Below are 20,426 nucleotides of genomic sequence, written 5' to 3'. Positions count from 1 at the left end.
TAATTTATTATAAATATGAGGGGATTTACAAAGGGACCTTGGTTTTCCTATGCCCCACTTTTTGTGTAGTTCGGTTTTTGCTTAGAACTTTAGCCACGGTTCTCGTAAATTGTCTGTTATTGTACGGTTTAAACATAGCACATAACAAACTAATCTGTTTACTAGCGTATCATTTCACACAATGTTGTGTTGATTTTTTTCTTTTTACCTTTGCTTCGAGGTTATGTAATTGTTGATGTTTGTTTGTTGGTTAGCAACACAACTCAATATATGGAGGAAATGTCAACAAGGGGATAAAGAACAAGTGATTACATTTTGTGGCTGATGCGAATCATTTCTACAACGCTACCTCATGTTCACGTTAAGGGGCTTAACCTTTCTGCGTGTGTAAGCAAGCACTGCGCCTCCACCCACAGAGATAAAGGGAGTGGATGACTAACAAGATGTTTCTCTCATAGGATTCTTTACTATTGTGAAATATGTCCTACAGAAGGTCTGCGCTCTACAAGTGCTTTTCAACTATTGAGTATGATTTCAAAATAATCCACCATGGGTCTAAAGAAAGTCTTAGGAATTATGATGTTTGATATATCCAATAACATAAAAAAATAAATGCTCCAATGAGGCCAGACTATCTGTGGGTTGGGGTGAACAAATCAAGTGCTCCTTTTCTCCTCCTTTGTAGGTTGTAGTAAACTTCCCTGAGCTTATTGTAAACGCACGATGATCGTGTGGGTCTTCTACACCAGTGGTCCCCAACCACCGGGCCGCAGCCCGGTACCGGTCCGTGGATCGATTGGTACCGGGCCGCAAAAGAAATAAAAAAAATAAAAATTAAAAATAAAATAAAATTATTATTATTATTTTTTTTTTATTAAATCAACATAAAAACACAAGATACACTTACAAATATTAATATTTCTGGTTCCTACATTATATATCAATATAGATCAATACAGTCTGCAGGCATACAGTCCGTAAGCACACATAATTGTATTTTTTATGACAAAAAAAAAAAAAACACCCCCCCACCCCCCGGTCTGTGGGACAAATTTTCAAGCGTTGACCGGTCCGCAGTTACAAAAAAGTTGGGGACCACTGTTCTACACTGTTTCGGAGAAAGACTTTTGTGTGCTATTTGCTCAAACTGTTCTGCAACCATTCTGTGAGAAAGTAAAAAAACATTGCGCTTCAAAACTTATCAGCCACCTGAAATGCCAGCATAATTACTGTACAATGGTGTTTTGAAAATGTACAAAGTTGCCTGCTGCTAAAGAAGCTGCCCCAAATAAAGATGTGCAAAAACAACACTTAAATCTACATTAACAAAATAGTAAATAGATATATAATAGATATACATAAGTAATTTGTCATGAGAAGTGGGATGTTATCGATTTGAAAAAAAAAAATTGTTTTCCGTACAAGAGACTTATCCATTTTATCCAAATGGTAGCTATTTTATGTTGGCTAGCAGAGAACGCCAACAGTATTTACAGTAAACTAAACAACTGCCTCGTTATTGTCAGGTCACACACTACATTGAACAATGAAGTCAGACAAACTAGCAAATTATTCTCTCACACAAGTTAAGCTTGATGGAGTTGTACAGTTTCGTCAGTGCTCTTCTATTCAGGTAACCAACAGGAATGTGAGTACCCCCTTTGAGAAAAAAGGGAGGAAACATTGAGGAAAAAAGGAGGAACCTTTCTATCAGTACAAAGTGCCACACAAACCCCAAATAAAACATTTTGATTGGGTGCATTTCTACACTATATTTACCTTAAGATTTATTGTCATCTACCGACCTTTTTTGGCTGTCTTTTTGACACTTACATGTCCCATGTAATGTAGCACAGATTTTTTTTTACTAACATTATTATCATTGAAAATCCATCCATGCATCCATTTTCTACTGCTTGTCCCTATCGAGCTCGCAGGGGGTGCTGGAGCCTATCTCAGCTGCATTCGGGCGGTAAGCGGGGTACACCCTGGACAAGTCGCCACCTCATCACAGGGCCAACACAGATAGACAGACAACATTCACACTCACATTCACACACTAGGGCCAATTAAGTGATGCCAATCAACCAGGTGCATGTCTTTGGAGGTGGGAGGAAGCCGGAGTACCCGGAGGGAACCCCCGCAGACACGGGGAGAACATGCAAACTCCACACAGAAAGACCCCGAGCCCCAGGATCGAACCCAGGACCTTCGTAATGTGAGGCACATGCACTAACCCCTGTGCTGCCTCTCATTCAACATGCATGCAAAGAACTTAGTACATGTTTCCCATTTGGCAACTCTATCCTGTAGCCACGCCCCCTCGGGTAGTATACTCCCGATGTTGTTACCTCTGTCAAAAACATACATTCTCGCTGGCAATTAATAAATACTCTAGAACAGTGGTTCTTAACCTGGGTTCGATCGAACCCTAGGGGTTCGGTGAGTCAGCTTCGGGGTTCGACGGAGCCTCCGCCGTGGAGGTCAAGACACACCCGACTTATCGTGTAAATAAAAACTTCTCCCTATCGGCTTTGTGGATACGGCAACAGTAAAAGTCAGACTGATTTGCATGTGTGTAATTTGTTGTGAGTTCATGCACTGTGTTGGTTTTGTTCTTTGAACAAAGTGATGTTGATGCACGGTTAATTTTGTGCACCAGTAAAAATACATAACTTTGTCTTGAATTTGAAAAAAATACATTTTATTTTTCACTAAAGAAGGGTTCGGTGAATGCGCATATGAAACTGGTGGGGTTCGGTATCTCCAACAAGGTTAAGAACCACTGCTCTAGAACTATAAGTGGTTCAGAACTATCAGTGTTCGGATTGTAATCATCCAAATATGATTAGCAGCAAAGTAGAGAGCAGTCAACGTTGTGGCTTTGAGAGCAAACAGAGGCGACAGTAAGTAGGCTAGCTAGATGGTTAACTAACTAGCGAGCTTGTTTCGATGCTCCTGATCATCTCCCCGTCCTGCAACTCAGTGCGGCGTTTAGGCAAGAGAAGCATTTAAACCTGCGTTTAAATATTTTTGCTTGGATCGTATTTTTTTATTGATATTTCATTTAAAAAAATGCCGAAGTGATATTTAAATAATCTTTAAAATAGCTGATTTTTCCACGGACATTTCACATGCCTTAAACAAAAAAACTCACCTGTCTTTGTCATCTTTACCACCCATCGAGTCTCGTTTATCAGAATCTCTGTCCCTCTCGTGCGAGCTGACCGAGGCGCTTCTCTCAGAGTCTGCGGGTTTCAGCCAAGGCGGGGGCGTGGGAAACGACGGCGGCGTGCGATGCAGGCGGTTCCAGGGCTCCTGGTGGTTACTGGTGGTACTGCTGCCAAAGTGCTGCTGCGTGTTGGGGCCATCTTTATGGCCAAACATGGAATTGACCGCTGCCAGGGATTCAACACACGGAAACGCACAGCAGGACTCAAGTTAAATGCGTATCTCACACCTTTGAGTTCAGCATTTAACATACTAGTAGCAACAAGGAAGATTCACGAGGCTAAAACTCACTTAGTGATGGGTTCCCAAGCCCTCCGAACGCTGAAGAACTGAGCGATCCGAGTCCTCCGAAGGAAGGCGACCGACTGAAAGGTTCTGAAAGGACATCAAAAATGTTAGCGTGACTGTCACAGAAATGCTGTCACTCCACCTCTTACCCAAGTGAGATCCTGGGGTGAGAAAGTTTCCAAGGTGGTGGGGCGGGTGCCCAAAAGGACCTGCGGAGGGATGTGTTGGACCTGCACAGGGAAAGAAAGAAATTAACTTTTTATAAACATTTTCCACAACATTTTAGTGAATAATGTAAGGATCCTGATGATGAAATTCAGCGTGTGAATGTGTCGACTTCACTTGGTTCTTGGTGGCGAGCCAGCCTGAGTGTGTGAACAATATGCAAATGAAGGTATGGTGTCAAGTGTGGTTTAAAGGGGTCCTATCCTGCTCATTTTACTATCTTTAAAAATGATATCAGACCTTAGAGGGGAACTATAGAAAGTGTCTTCCAATAAAATACTTCATAAAAATCAAGTGGTGGTTATTAGCAAACCATTAGGTAGTGTAGTGGATATAATTGGATGAATATAACACAATCCATTATGAAACTGTGCTTCATACATGACAGAGCCGTTGATTATGATAGGAGTCTTTGGCTCCCTGAAAAAAGTAAACTTTTCTATTGCCGTCTTACTGCAGTTTCGAAACACGATTCTTACATCAAATTCTTACATGCCAATGTCAAGAAAACACAACAAACGATACCCAGCAGCTTAAGATTGAAATGCAGGGAGTCAGTCATCCCTCGCCACTTTGCACTTCAAATTTTGCGGCTTCACTCTTTCCCAGTTTTTCAAAATATATTAAAACGTATATAACGGTTATATGCAACGCATATAACAGTTAATCAGTCATTCATTTGTCTTTCCATTTGAAACCAACACTAAAAAAACAACTGTTACTTTTTCCACTTTAATTTTTTTTTAAAAAGACTAAAAAACATCTCCAGACAACAAGCGTATAAACTCAATGTCTGTCTGATGGCTGCGTTCACCTGGGAGTAATTTGTTGTCACATATTTTTGACAGACCCAGTTGCTTTAAAGTATGTATTCATATTTTGGCATGCGTATTGCTGCTATTTGAACGTTTCATTACATCAACAAAAGTGTAATTATGTCAATAAAAGCCTCCAGACTTGCTATTGTGCATATTCTTAATTCTCCGAGTCCTTTTTCTACATTTGTTTCTCTGTAAACTCAAATCCACATCAAACTACTTCCCGCTAAAGTCTTTGTATCAAATGGATTTGCAAAAATTACGTTACTATGGATGATATTAATTTTTCTCCCGCATTTAATTTAAATAATATATGTAAAATACGAAAATCTAAACATTTGTTAAAGAACAACTAAAGTTGAACAAATGGTACACGCATTACGCTTCCTTGCTGTTTAATGTTTGACTTAGTCTGACTTAGTCAAAAATATGAATATTTAAGCACATTTTAACCAGGCTGGAAGCTTAGCTTTTCCACTAAGAGCAAAACAATTCAGTAGAACAGAACAAATTTAGGAGCATTATGAAATGTCTTAAATATCACAATTTCATTATTAACACTCAAACAAGGTACACATGTGCACGCATACTTATAGACACAATGCCATCATAAGGCCAACTGTAATGCTCAAAAAAACACAGAGAACATCGTTAAACTGTGCTAACTAACACTGTCGCTTACACGAGTGTAGGGCTGGGCGATATGGATATAGTTAGTCTGAATATCGATATACGATATATATCCCAATATTTTTTTTACGTAAAGTGAAGTTGGACAAAGTTGTAACTTTTTGTAATATTAAAGTTTAATGTGTAGATACAAAATAATAAAGGGTCATTAATTTTTTTTTCTACATTTAAAACACTTACTTGTGGTCTACAAAACATTTAATGGTGGCTCTTTGGTCAAAATGTTGCATATTTCTGTATGTTTTACAGACCATCTTCAAGCCGCTTTCTGACTGTCTCTTGCGCCGTTTTGTGGGCGGTCTTATTTACAAGGCCTCCACTTCGACTGAGTCTTCTCCCTGTGAGCCATGTTGTAGTTTCTAACGCTTCCATTTGGAGTCTCCTGACAGATTTAAGTTAGATCCATACGTATTAGAAATGGCAACAGCGGCGGATGCACGTGCATGTACGAGACAGTCTGCCCCACAACAAGAGGATGGAGAAAAAGAAGGGACTTATTGACTACAATGGCGGATTTGCGCAAAGCTCTTCGGGTAAATCTGTACCATATATGGAAATATATCCTTTAACGTAACTAAATATCTCCACGTGCCTTGATTTTACATTTTCGGGAATGATGGGGTTCCCAAATACACAAAAACAGGTACCAATAAGTAAGAAAAGTATCCATCCATCCATTTTCTACCGCTTGTCCCTTTTTTGAGGTCGCAGGGGGGTGCTGGAGCCTATCTCAGCTGCATTCAGGCGGAAGGCGGGGTACACCCTGGACAAGTCGCCACCTCATCACAGGGCCAACACAGATAGACAGACAACATTCACACTCACATTCACACACTAGGGCCAATTTTTAGTGTTGCCAATCAACTTATCCCCAGGTGCATGTTTTTAGCAGTGGGAGGAAGCCAGAGTACCCAGAGGGAACCCACGCAGTCACGGGGAGAACACGCAAACTCCACACAGAAAGATCCCGAGCCCGGGATTGAACTCAGGACTACTCAGGACCTTCGTATTGTGAGGCACATGCACTAACCCCTGTAAGAAAAGTAGATTTTGCTAAATAGGACCCCAACTTAAAAGGTGTTGATAAAAAAAAGCCTTGAAAATAAAGTAAAAGGTAATCTTTAATCTTTAATTATCTGTGCTCAATTATTCAGCAAAACAAAAACACCAAAAAAACAAAATATGAAATAAAGTGCTGTAAACTGAAAAGAGGGATCACTGCGCTCAGTTAATTCTACTGTAAATAAACGCGCTGAGGTGCCAAGAGCAATGCAACGAGCGAGACCTTTTTCTGCCTGTTTGATTTGAAGAGAGACACTTTTGATTGGCCAGGAGGCAAAAGATGTGAGGCTAAACAGTTCTGATGGTGGAGTTTGTGTCAAATTTTAAGGTTGTGAAAAAATGTTTGTCTTTTACTGACCAGTTCCTCCAACTGAGACATTGTTTCTTCCCTGTTTGAAGAGAGTGTGTGTGAGTCAGCTACAGCCCCGCTCCCTCATTGCATGGAGGAGGAAGACACACAGAGCGCACAGAGTGATCAGTGAGACTTCCACGTCATTCACTTGTCCTTTTGGTTATGGTTTATTTCAAACATGCTATATAGATGCGCAAACATTTTATTCTAGTTTGATAAGCTTGGGATTTATTTATTTTGGGAGCAAAATGCAAATTAAAGGGTTAAAATCTGTGTTTGCACTTGTGCTCCTTTTTTTTTTCAATACTCGTGAGACCTATTTTTAGTCGCAAATGCGAGTTAAATGCTCACACTGTACAGCCCAGATTTGACCTATTTCTGGCCTAAATTAAAGAGGAACTGCCCTTTTTTTTTAAATTGTGTCTATAATTCACAATCCTTATGTAAGACAAGAACACATATGTTTTTTTTATGCATTCTAACTCGTAAATAAATGTTAGCAAAAGTCTGCTAATGGGATTTGCTGTATTCTGCCTATAAAGCGCTCTAAAAACTTTCGAAGACCTCCATCAATATTTTATATACATGCTGTAAGTATATTTGTAATTCAGTAACAGACACATTCATAATAACGTAATATTAACGTATTTTGCTTATTTTAAGCATACAGCAGCGCATACATTTTACAGACGCATTATAATGTTCGTTATTTCCTTCCACAACAACAACTACCATTAATCATGGCAGACTTTGTGAGAGCCAACAAAGACTACTTTGGAACAAACAATCATTATTCGGAACCTTATATTTTTGAGCCTGAATATACGGCGGATGAGCTACAAGTTTTAGAAGCTAAGTTCTAAACAGATCCAGCAAGTAGCAATTAAAGTGCTCAACAAGAAATACAAACTAAGAACATCCATCCATTTTCTACTGCTTTTCCCTGGACGAGTCACCACCTCATCGCAGGGCCAACACAGATAGACAGACAACATTCACACTCACATTCACACACTAGTGCCAATTTAGTGTTGCCAATCAACCTATCCCCAGGTGCATGTCTTTGGAGGTGGGAGGAAGCCGGAGTACCCGGAGGGAAACCACGCAGTCACGGGGAGAACATGCAAACTCCACACAGAAAGACCCCAAGCCCAGGGATCAAACCCAGGACCTTCTTATTGTGAGGCACACAACCTAACAGAGGTGGGACCAAGTCATTGCTTTGCAAGTCACAAGTAAGTCTCAAGTCTTTGCCCTCATGTCTCGAGTCAAGTCCCGAGTCAAGACAGGCAAGTCCGAGTCAAGTCCAAAGTCAAGACTGGAATATCTCAAGTCAAGTCCCAAGTCCTGCATTTTGAGTTTCGAGTCCTTTCAAGTACTTTTAACCACAGACTAATATATTTACACAGATTGTGTATGCTTTAAAACGCTGTATTTATTAAAACAAGTGCATTTGAAATTGCACGGAAAAAGATAGTGGTGACATTGCACTTCATAATAGCACTATTAACCAGTCATTTTAAACATGTAATTAATTCCTTTACAGAATAAACACATTTGAAAAAACAAGTGCAACTGTACTTATTTGCACAAAAGTGTTAACATTGTATTTCCATGGCATATTGCATTGTAACTAGTTCCACAGCAGTTTCTGTCCTGTTCTTACCTTATCTCATTGATCTCATCTCATACTGTATGTGTGTTGATGTGTGCGTACACATGAAAAACATAACAAATACATGAACATAACAATGAACAGAGTTGTACTTTTTAGATGTCAGGGCCCTATGCAATATGTACACATATTCTTAATATAGTATACATTTTAACTGACCTTTTTTTGACTATGTTTGTCTTTTTGTAGGTGGCTAAAATACACGGTGCTGCTGACCGCCGTCTAACGTTACGTTACTGTGTGTGATACATGGACTAACGTAATGTTACTGTGTGTGATACACTGAATAACGTTACGTTACTGTGTGTGATACATGGACTAACGTAACGTTATGTGTAGGTACCTCATGCAACCCTGCTTAAAAAAAAATCACTTGACAAAAACTATGAATAAGGTAGCGAACTGATTGCCGTGTTTGCAATGACGTTATAACCATAGACATCTTATAAGTAGACGCAGCATTGGTTGCTGTGACGTGAGCAATTTGGCCGCCATCTTGAAGTGGTGATGAGGAGTTGGCGAGCAGCCTAAACTGACAGTTGACAGGTAGAAAACAAAGATGCTGGGCTGGTGTTCAGCGTTTTCCTGCTCTAATGAGCGGACTGTTGAAAATAGGAATCGGGGGATTACTTTTCACAAGTAAGATTTAACATTAACGTACTATTTGTTGTATTTTGTGAAAAGAATATTACCACAGAGTTGAGAAGGAGCAAAGATCTTCAATATTTGTATGTGAAAATCACAAAGAAATCTTCTGGGGGAGGATGACGCCCCTACAGGGGTTTGGTTTACAAACTTTCGGCCCCACCTAAAACAAAATTCACCAGCCGCCACTGATTATGATGCATTCTCATTTTAGGCAAAGTATAAGACAATACTTTCTTAACAGTATAATTGTAACCAGGAATAAGTCTTCAAGTAACAATATTCAAATACTAACATTGTTGGGTAAAACAGAATTTGGTTTTATTCTGAATCCAGTGAAACAGATTGGTGGTTTTAGCTGATATAAAGACTTTCAGGTGTTTATATATGTTTAAGTATTTGGCAGACGCTTTTATCCAAAGCGACTTACATAAAAAAATACATATAAAACAATCACTGCAAACATTATCATTTAAGGGAAGAATGTAATAGAAAATATCAATACAAAGTGTCAAGACAGAATAAACTCTCTGCTGCTGCAGCAACAGAGATACAGTCTATAGGACCCTAAGATATATAGATATCTAATGTATTCATACATTGTTTATGTAGGATATACACATGTATATGTAACCTAATCATATTGTTTCTTCAATTTAAAAATAGCTTACCGTTTTTTTCCCCTTCTCTGGGATTATATTCCCAGTTTTGATCTCGGACATCTGGTCACTTATAGCGTATAAGAATATTATATTACTGTTAAGCAAACTATGAATAATAAAACACGCCAAAACGTGTGTCTGTTATCATAGCTACACGTATGACAAAAAAAAGGGGTGAAATCAGTGGTATTCAGTGAGGTAAAATGAATTAAATGCGCTGACAGTTCATAGCTCCTGCCAAATGAATTGCACTGAGTGGAGCGGATCACCACTCCAAGATGGCGGCCACGCGTCTCGTCTGCGCCAGTAGGCAGTAGCGCTGTATGCTGCGTCTACTTATAAGATGTCTATGGTTATAGCGTTAGCAGTGAGTTTGCAGCCTCACTGATTTAACTACACAGCAAATAAAAGTCACGTTACTTAGCCAATAAACGTTAGCTTACATTCAAAACTTACCCTTCTTTGTGCAACTTCAAATGTCGAACGAAGTTGGAAATTGTTGCGTCTCTGTCTGTAATATTCGAACTGCATGATTTGCATACTGCAATTAGTTTTTTGTTGACCAAGTCGTAGTTTTTATACCCGAACAAACCAACTTTGGCATAATTGTTTCTCACTGGCACGTTGTTGGACAACTCGTGTTCATTGGTTGTACTGCAATTTGATTGGATGAATGCTGCGTGATGAAAACAACATAGATCTAATTTGATTGGCTGTTGTACTGAGAGCACACACGCTGACAGGAACAACACGCTGATCGACACAGACGAAGAAAATGGAAGATACGGAGCGCTCCCAAATAACTTTTTAAGCTTTGGATTTTGGGGAAAGTGGCAAGTCATGTCAAGTCAAAAGGCTCAAGTCCAAGTGAAGTCACAAGTCATTGATGTTAAAGTCTAAGTCGAGTTGCAAGTCTCTTTACATTTTGTCAAGTCGAGTCTAAAGTCATCAAATTCATGACTCGAGTCTGACTCGAGTCCAAGTCATGTGACTCGAGTCCACACCTCTGCAACCTAACCCCTGTTTTACCGTGATGCCAAACTAAGAACATAATAAAACATTCACCCAACGTACAATGTCTGCTCTCAGTGGGATGCCGACTAATGAAATGTTTATAATCTTCCTGTTTAGGTGAATAATTAATCATATTTCTTATGCAGGTAAAAAGAAAAAAAGTTGGGTGCAAACGAGTGTCTCCTTGTGTCTTGAAAAGAAAAAACATATGGGTTCTTGTCTAACATAGGGATTTTGAAGAATAGGCAAAATTTGAAAAAAAATGCACTTCCCTTTTGAGCATTTTCAAGCATCCATCCATCCATTTTCTACCGCTTATTCCCTTTGGGGTCACGGGGGGCGCTGGAGCCTATCTCAGCTACAATCGGGCGGAAGGCGGGGTACACCCTGGACAAGTCGCCACCTCATCGCAGGGCCAACACAGATAGACAGACAACATTCACACTCACATCCACACACTAGGGCCAGTTTAGTGTTGCCAATCAACTTATCCCCAGGTGCATGTCTTTGGAAGTGGGAGGAAGCCGTAGTACCCGGATACAATGGCTAAATGACAAATGCGCTGTAACCATGCTGTTTTGCACAGCAGATCATAATTATCATCATCATCATCAAGCAAGTCTCAGTATTTTCACAGGTTGGTGTTTGTGTGAATCTATATTGCTGCGCAGTATCTTTTTTATGTCTATTACTGTATATTGGATTACATGCAAATGACTATATGGGTGTTATTTCATTTCTAGAGTTCTTTAGTTGTGTTAGAAATCATTTTTAGAATGCACTAATTTAAAAAAAGTAATAATATGAAAAAAGTATAGAAAAAGTTTTCAATGTATAAATAACAATCCCTACTTCATGGAAATTCACTTGTCGCGTTCGGGCCTGAAACCAATTAACAGCGATAAACAAGGGAGTGTAAATTAAAAACACAACAAGCTCTCATGATATGACACTTACACATCATCAAGAATACATAATTTGGAACATAATTAAAACGTTGACAATGTAGGAAAGGTACTCTTTAAGCATATGCTGTAGTCGGGGTGTCCCGATCAGTGAAGTGGAATGAGGCTGTCCCACCCTCAGTCTCCCACTGGATAAGGGACGTGCTAGCAAACCTGAAGCTCGAGAAAATAAGATATACATTACGGGGCTCTGAAAACAAGTTTTTTTAAAGTGTGGAGACCTTTTTTGACTTTTTTTGACCAATCCTCTCCACAAGTGCAGGAAGAGCCCTAGACATCTACCTATCTATGACTGCCGACGTTTCAGGCCTTGTCATGCTGCTTCTACAGGGTGTTTCAGTTTTCAATTACTTTGTCTTAAGTGCCTTGTATTGAACTTTATTTATTTTTATTTTTTTTTACACTGGGTACTTTTGTACTCTTACTTTTGTTTTTTGTTTTTGTTTTGAGTGACAGCAGGGGTAGAGGATGAAGAGGGTTTGAATTTGTTGTTAATGTGAATGTGAAATCAATAAAAAGAACTGCAAAAAAAAAAAAGAAAAAAGATGGCTTTTGTGACGTTTGATTATGAAAACCAGATTTTCTTACTTCACCACACTGCGCTGCTTTTTTGAACGATTAGCACGTGTGATATTTTCCATTAACAACATGATATATTTGCTTCATTACTAAGGTTATAATAATATTGGCTTATGACTAAATTCCAGTGTCATGCTTGTTTGAAATATCACAATTATTCTAGCTGCGGTTTCCTAACCAAATAACATTCTCACCTGCGGCAGAGAAAAGCGTTGCAGGCCGAGCCAAGTCGTTGGGGTGATGGATGGCACCAAAGAGGCTCGGGCCTGGAGGTCGACTCAGGAACTCGGGCTTGATGCCAAAGTCTAACTTGTGAGGGTCGACCTGCATCTGCTGCTGGAAGACACCAAAGCAAAGAGAGAAACGTGTAAAATCTCTTTAACTAACAACCACACTATAATCACAGAGCATCATACCTATTTTTATTTACACTTTATTGACTTTATAATTGTGCTTGTAGTTTTGCAATAGTGCCGTAGTACACATAGAGGTGTTGCAAGTGTGCAGTGTTTCACTTACGTTCCTTTATTTGTGGCGGCTCGCAACAGTTACATTTAGATCACCACGCAAATATTTGGCTTCCCTTTTTTTTCTAGGTTTTATGTATTTGGTACTCACAAACACATTGGACCTGGTCTACGAAAGGTTTGTGTGTATTAAATATGTGCTAACTTGATAGCACACAAAGCTGATCTACTGAACTTGTGCGTAGAGGATTCCGTCTCTTAAATGATGAAAATATTTAAAACCATTTAGTCTGTTTGTCCTCATGCAGAACATATGCTGATTTTCAGAACACAATAGGAAGAGGTGCAAATATAATCATTCAGCCGCCACAATGGGATCTGGCAAACCTGAACCTGTTTTGAGGCCACTGTTTTTGTGCCTATATTTAGCTAATTTGGAATGCACGTGCAAACTGGCTCTGTGAAATTTGACAGACGATGGAGAGAATCTTCCAATTGCATGTCGACATATTTCTGTCAGAAATACCAATATTTGACATATCAGCTCTTGTTATTACCAAATCTGTGTTATATGTGTTTTATGTTGCACGATTGCAACAAGAAAAATTCCTAGTTTGTGAACCCGTTCTCAAACAATGGCAATAAAACTATTCTGATTCTGATTTGTTCAGCAATTATGTCTTTGAAGCTGATGAATCAGTTGTGTCTGCTGGTGTTTTTTTTAATGACGTTAATGTTTTCACATATAGTTTATATCAAGATATCTCCTATAAATGAAAAACAAACTACTCCTACTACTATTAAAACGTACAAGGTTCTGTTGTCAAGATTGTGCGTCTGTTGCCCATAAAAGATGGAACAGATTAGAGATGTTCTGCATGTTCAACTACTAGTGAAATGGGTTGGAGCATGAGGTGCCGTCAATGAGTATTTCCATGGTGACACACAATGTTATTGTGTAGTACACACAATAACGGCCAATTATGCAAAAAATACAATGGTGCCATTATGTATCATGAATCCAATCCAAAAGCACTGATCCATTCTGTGGGAACACTGCTAGGACATGGGTGTTGTATCACTTATCAAAAATACAGAGTTTTCTAGTAGTGGGTTCCAAATTCGGTACTTTTATAGGAGCCGACCACATTCCATCGGTACTACCAGCTATCTACTTACGTAAAATAAAACGGTGCCATATTTCGATACCTTTATTGCACGTGTATGCTTCCTGCTGGCTGCTGTTTTGTCTAATGCATTTGTGTTGGGCTGACCATCATGACAACTTCTGTACAAGAACTACTCTGGCGCTTATTCTTTGGGAAATGTTAATGTCTTGTTAAACAGCTGTTACTCCAAAACCACACCGCTTCAATCAAACGTGATGGTGTTCATACAAACATGGCTCCATAATATATTTAATGGACTCTCTGATTTGAGTTGGAGGGTTTCTCTTTCATCCGAGCAGAGGTGTCATGTAGAGCCGGGGGGGCGGGGTCTGTTTGTGAATGTCAGCTAGTGCAGGAATTACACTGTAAGATAGACTGTACTTAGAACTACTGACTGTGACTGAGACCCTTCTGCCTCCCAGGACAGTTTGGCATCCACCGTTTTGGAATAGGAACTCCATGCAAAGTCTATTATAATAAATACTATGAATGAGACTGAGAAGTGTAAAATAATATCAAGATATAACAACTGGACATCACTTTTTTTTTTTAGCTGATTGTTAAAATGTTAAAAAAGAAGATAGTATATTTTAAAGAAATTGATATTCAATAACACATGAACAGACACAAAAGTACCGACAAATGGTACAGTACACACATACCGGGAATCGGTACGTTAACAGTAGACATCCCTACACTGCAAAAACTGAAATCTAAGTAAGATTGAATATCTCAAATAAGGGTGATATTTTCTTATTTTCTGTCTGATAAGATCCTTCTTCTCACTAAGCAGATTTTACGTTGGAGTGTTTTACTTGTTTTAAGTGTTTTGGTCCTAAATGATCTCAGTAAGATATTACAGCTTGTTGCTGAGATTTTATGACCTATATTGAGTAAAACATGCTTGAAACTAGAATATCAACTGTTGCAAAGCTGTGTCATCAACACTCACAAGTATAAAACTGCTTTTTCAAAGTAATAATTTCTTATTTCAAGCATGAAATAAAAAATCTGGACTTTGACAAAATTGTGTCTCATAATTAAAACAGATGACAGCCAAATGGACTTTCCTGTTTTATTTTCAATGAAACAATAGAACATACATACCGGTACTCATATAGTAGTAAAGTTGGCACAGTACAGTAAACTGACAGTTAACATTTAAACATTTAACATGTGACATTTCTAACAATTTTGAACATAAATAGTTCATGCACATTCAGATAAATTCTTCAAAATTACAATAAAAAAACATTTGGTCGGGCGCCGGGCTGTAAATATATACAGTATATGTATATGGCGCGATGATGTCATGTTATTGATGGGAAAATGCAAGAAATGTAATGCCGAGCGCATATCATTATGTCAAGATAATGGCACTAGCATTTACTTAATTTAAGAATATTTTTCAACATATTGAGAAAAAAGGTCTCATATTTGTTTTATCCATCAAGAAAAGTGCACTTGTTATTAGTGAGAAAATACTTATTTTAAGGTATTTTTGGGTTCATTGAGGTTAGCTAATTTTCCTTGTTTTGGAAAGTCTTGACAAGCCAAATTTTCTTGTTCTATTGGCAGATAATTTTGCTTAGTTGAAGTAAAATGCCCCTAATTTTTGTATTTTTTTTTCTGGTTTTTGAACACTGACTTTTTGCAGTGTAGAACTTTCTAGATTGTGTTTCTTGGATTCAGAAACATTCCAGTTGAAAAGTCCAAAGAGTTCTCACCTTGACTTTTTGTTGATGGTGATATATCTGCCAGGCAATGTGGACGTGCATGGCGCACCACTTCCCTGGTTTCTGCCCACACAAAACAGAAGGAAAACATCACAAATCTTACAAGAAACCACATACATATGTTTACACCTGCAATAAAATCATCTGATTTCTACCAAAATTGTGTTTCTTTTATTTCTCTCTGTGAAGTTCATGAGCTCGATCTTTATATTTTACTGGGAGGCTACTGTGGTCATTTAAGCTTGCGTAGTGAAGTAGAGGAAGATAATGCGACATGCTAATAACGGAGTCAACACTTCTTTATTGTCAATGTTTCCATAAATGCAAGTTGTCAAAAGCAGAAGCTAAAATAGCAATAACTTTCTATACCTATCTGATGTTGGTAATGTTAATTCATGCAATTATTGGTTTATGACGTTGTGTTAATTGTTGTGTATGGAGGTTTAATTCTTAAATCACTAAATTATTAAGATTTAAGACCCATGTTGTTAATGTGATGTAGTTATCACATTGTAGTTAACTATAGTTAACTCAGGGAGTCCAAAACTAACAGAACATAACTAAAGAAAACATGATCCGACCATGGATCATGACAGTGGCTTTCTCAGCTTAGGTGGTTTGCCCAAACTGGCGTCTGAACCAAGGCAACAAAAGAGTACAATTTGAATGAGAAGGTATACTGAAAGCCTATTACATAATTTTATGTTACGGCCCGGGCGCATGCCAATGCGCATTCATCTATGAGTCCCGCGTAGCGCACCTCGGGACATGCCCACGGCCGCTCATCTCCTGCACGCGTCACTCCGGCGGCAGCAAGCAGCTGCAATCAATCTGCATTCAGCGCACCTGTGATTGATGAGCTTCCTGGGCCTCTTAAGCCAGTGCAGACCTGCGTTGCATGCCAGAATGTAACCATCTGTTTGAGTACCGTAAGCGATCATCAAGCTCTATGCAACCTTGCTCTCTCTCTGTGTTTTCTCTGTTTGATTGGTCCCGTGTCTTCCTTGTCGTCCTTCCAGCAGTCTGCCTTCGTTCCACGTGACGAGCTGTGCGTCTCGTCTTCCCCCGCGTTCCTTGTGCTTCCTGGACTGTCTCTTGGATTTCGACCTCCCGCTTGGACCTTCGACACCTCTCTGTAGCCCCCCGACTTTCTGCTTCTCACGGATCTATGAGCCTGCCTTGCCCCTTTTGGACTTGCCTCTTGTTGTCTGTGCGGTCTACTCCCCCAGTACACAACATTTTACTCACTAAAAATTATGAATTAACAATAAACTACACGTATCACCTACTACAGTATATTAATTTAGGTGTGTTATACAAAAATACATCCAAAGTATTCTAACACGTTTTTATGTACAGTATATATTTAAGTGAATAGTGAGTGTGACGAGTATTCTGGTTACAGATAGAAAAGTGAGCTCTGGGGCAGTGGATAAGAATAATAAGGAAGTGGGCATAACATCACCATTTTAATTTCAATTACTTACCTTTGGCTCACTGTAGTCCATATTTGCCCAATTACCTGGCTCTGGATTTTTATACAGTGTAAATCGTCTGTAATGTAACTTGCTCTCTGTAAATATGGATATTTTTGTACATTTACTGTACACATCTTACTGAATGTTGTAAAATCCTGAAGGTGTCTCTTTTGGCGTCATGCACGGCCGCTCTTGGCTAAATTGGGGCTCTAAGCAGAATTTTATTTGGACACCCCCAATTACAAAATTTGTTTCACACTTTTTTATTCATGTGATTGTTTAACTTTTTTAATCAAACAACTTAAATCAAAATAATTTGACGCACGGTTTGTACTAAAATTGATTAATGTTAAATAAATTGTTCAATAATTAGTTTGTAAAGGGGAACTGCACTTTTTAAAATTTTTATTTTGCTGTCCATCCATCCATTTTCTACCGCTTATTCCCTTCGGGGTCGCGGGGGGGGGGGGCGCTGGAGCCTATCTCAGCTACAATCGTCACAATCATTATTAGAGACAAGAAGAAAGATGTATTTTTAATGCATTCTAACTTGTAAGTAAACATAAATAAAAGTCTGCTTACAATGGAGCCAATGAGAGTTCCTCTATTCCACCTATAAAACCCAATAAATAACTATCCAAAAAGCGCCAACAATACTTATTTTACATTTCGTGACTTGAATATGAACCAAGTATTAGTGATATTGTTATTATAAGCGCTAACACAGACAAACTATTTTTAGTGCCGCATTGTTACACATATAGCTTGTTGCTGCTACGTTGACATCATCGGCTGGTGAGCTGCTTTCTCGCCTCGGAGCTCGTAAAAGTTTATTCTAGATCAGAAATCATGCCTCTCACCTGTATAGTAGAAGGAGGAGGACATATTCTGACAAGCTGGTCAACTTTCAGAGCCAATTTAGACCAGGGAATATCGAGAAAGACACAAAAAGACACTTAGTTCCACCCCCTTTTTTTCTTCACAAATATAATGAGTCATCCAAACGGGAATATATCAACATCCGAGCAGTCGGCATCCCACTGAGAGCAGACATTGTACAGTAAGTGATGTTTTATTATGTTTGTTGGCTCTCATGAAGTCTGCAGTGAGTAATATTCAGTGATGTTGTCGATAGAAAAAGCAGATGGCTTAAATATTAAATGTTATTATGAATGTGCATTTAACTACATTACATATATACTTACAGCGTGTATATAAAACCTTAATGGAGGTGTTTGGATGTTTTTCTAAGCGCTTTATAGGCAAACCAGAGCGACTCCATTGTAAGCTCACTTTTGATTGCATTTATTTAGTTAGAATGCATTAAAAAAAACATGCGTGTTCTTGTCTTACATAAGGATTGTGAATGATAGGGAACATTTCCAAAAAAAGTGCAGATGCCCTTTAAGTGCAAAATAACAAATTTGACATATTTAAAAGATAATTCTGAAAACTTTCCTGACACAACTTTGAACGGGCATCAAACTCACCACTAACACTGAGAAAGTCTAGATACATTTTTCATTATATTCTAGTCAGTAACAGAGCAGGGACGGGCTAGTTTTACGTTTGTGGTACAATTTTATTTAAAGCGTCCTGTCATTCATTAAATTATATTTTACAGAGCCCCCAGTCCCCCAAAGAACATCTGTCTTATTTGAGAACATTCTGACATTTACTAAACTGGAGACATTTTGCAATGAGTACTTCTTTTTTTTTAAACAACTACAAGGCCAGATTTGAATTCACACTTTTTCAACTTCATTTTCAAAACCCTAGAAGGCCTAATGGCTGACTTGTGCTGCAGGTAGGGAGTTGTGTGTAATGTTTGTGTCATAAACACTATCACTCACCCTGAGAATGGGCCGGAATGGATCCGTTAGCTATGTAAAGGAAGCAGAGCGGGAAAAACAGGTTGAGATCTTTTGCTGTGAAAAACTTGCATGAATACAATAAATACAACAAATACAACAAGAATATTAAAAAGGGAGGAACTCCTAAAACACACACATTATTAGGTACACTTGCACAATCTTACACCTGTTATGCTAACAATCCGTGGTGCTTTATTCAGCATAATGAATGAAACGTCAAAAGGCTCATTATTAAAACATAAATATAAAGCTTCTCTGAGAGGAAAGTATTAATCATCCATCCCTCCATCCATTTTCTACAGCTTGCCCCTCTCGGGGTCGCGGGGGGTGCTGGAGCCTATCCTAGTCAAAAGTGAGCATATTTACTTTCATAAAGGCCAAATATTTTAGATATTATTAATTGTTCATATGTCTCTTTGGGCACTTCTCAATTACGATTCAGGGGCTAGGGTTTGATTAGAAAAGGGTTATTTATGTATCTTTAATTATATTGCATTTTATTATATTTGTATTACTATTTGTAAGTATTAATGACAAAAGGCTTCTCCTTTGGCTGATGACATATGCAGGAAAGTATTGCTTCATTTACGGCAGACCTGGGCATTCTGCGGCCCGCGGGCCACATCCGGCCCTTTGTACATCCCTGTCCGGCCCGCGTGAGGCCAATCATAAATTACAAAATACATTTTAAAAAGTATCTATGTCGAGTGTGCAATACAACGGTGCTGCTTTTGTTTTGAAAAGCGTTATTTGTATTACTTCCGTGTGGACGTATGCTCGTGCGCGATTGTGAGTGAATGTGAACAGCTGCAATCACAAATTACAAAATAAATTAGTGCAATACAACTGTGCTGCTTTTATTTTGAAAAGTGTTATTTATGGGCGTATGTCCGTGTGTAACCTGTGAGTGAAGGTGCACAGCGACAAGTGATGCACGGTTATTCCCGAGACGCTAAAAAGAGAAAAGTTGATGACGAATGGCGTGTTTTCAACAAGACATGGACTGCCAAGTATTTCTTTACAGAAATTAAAGGTAAAACCGTGTGCTTAATTTGTGGTACACATGTTGCTGTGTTTAAAGAATATAGTGTAACGACCTACTGAAGTTGATGTTGTGTTCTTTAGTTGCGGAAATGAGGAGTGAGGATAGACGTGCGTGTCAGAAGTAAAACTTTGCGCATACTGCAGTTGTTTGTGTGAGCATACTGCGCTGCTTGTGTGCTCAGCCTGCTACGTCATCGGGAGGTACGTGCCACGATGTTTCCTGGTGACTTTGTCTGCAGATGTCTGTGTGAATCCCGGACGTGAGCTCGTCGCAAAGAGAAAGAGGGAGAGAGGCAGCATCTACAGGTGCAGCGCACGCTGCTTGGCATGGGGGAATTCCGCCCTCAATGAAGACTCCCAGGTTTGATGGCAAGACGAACTGGGAGGCATTTCATCCCACTTCTGACACCAATTGTAGCGTACAGAAGAAGTGCACACCAAGTCTGACGCTC

General features: G+C 38.9%; 1 protein-coding gene across 1 annotated transcript in view; it reads right to left on the bottom strand.

Annotated features, from left to right (window-relative positions):
* auts2a (activator of transcription and developmental regulator AUTS2 a) overlaps window positions 1–20,426 on the bottom strand; it is a 200,666-nt gene that overhangs the window by 8,779 nt on the left and 171,461 nt on the right. The window contains exons 10-15 of the mRNA XM_061963084.2: window positions 18,910–18,939; window positions 15,570–15,641; window positions 12,401–12,542; window positions 3,669–3,749; window positions 3,523–3,606; window positions 3,158–3,398 (exon numbers count right to left, since the gene is read on the bottom strand). Of these exons, the coding sequence (XP_061819068.2) occupies window positions 3,158–3,398; window positions 3,523–3,606; window positions 3,669–3,749; window positions 12,401–12,542; window positions 15,570–15,641; window positions 18,910–18,939 (650 nt within the window). The remainder of the gene's footprint in view (window positions 1–3,157; window positions 3,399–3,522; window positions 3,607–3,668; window positions 3,750–12,400; window positions 12,543–15,569; window positions 15,642–18,909; window positions 18,940–20,426) is intronic.

The sequence above is a fragment of the Nerophis lumbriciformis genome, linkage group LG09 (genome assembly GCF_033978685.3).
Source record: "Nerophis lumbriciformis linkage group LG09, RoL_Nlum_v2.1, whole genome shotgun sequence".
Classification (NCBI taxonomy): Eukaryota; Metazoa; Chordata; class Actinopteri; order Syngnathiformes; family Syngnathidae; genus Nerophis; species Nerophis lumbriciformis.
This window is presented reverse-complemented; position numbering and strand designations above follow the sequence as displayed.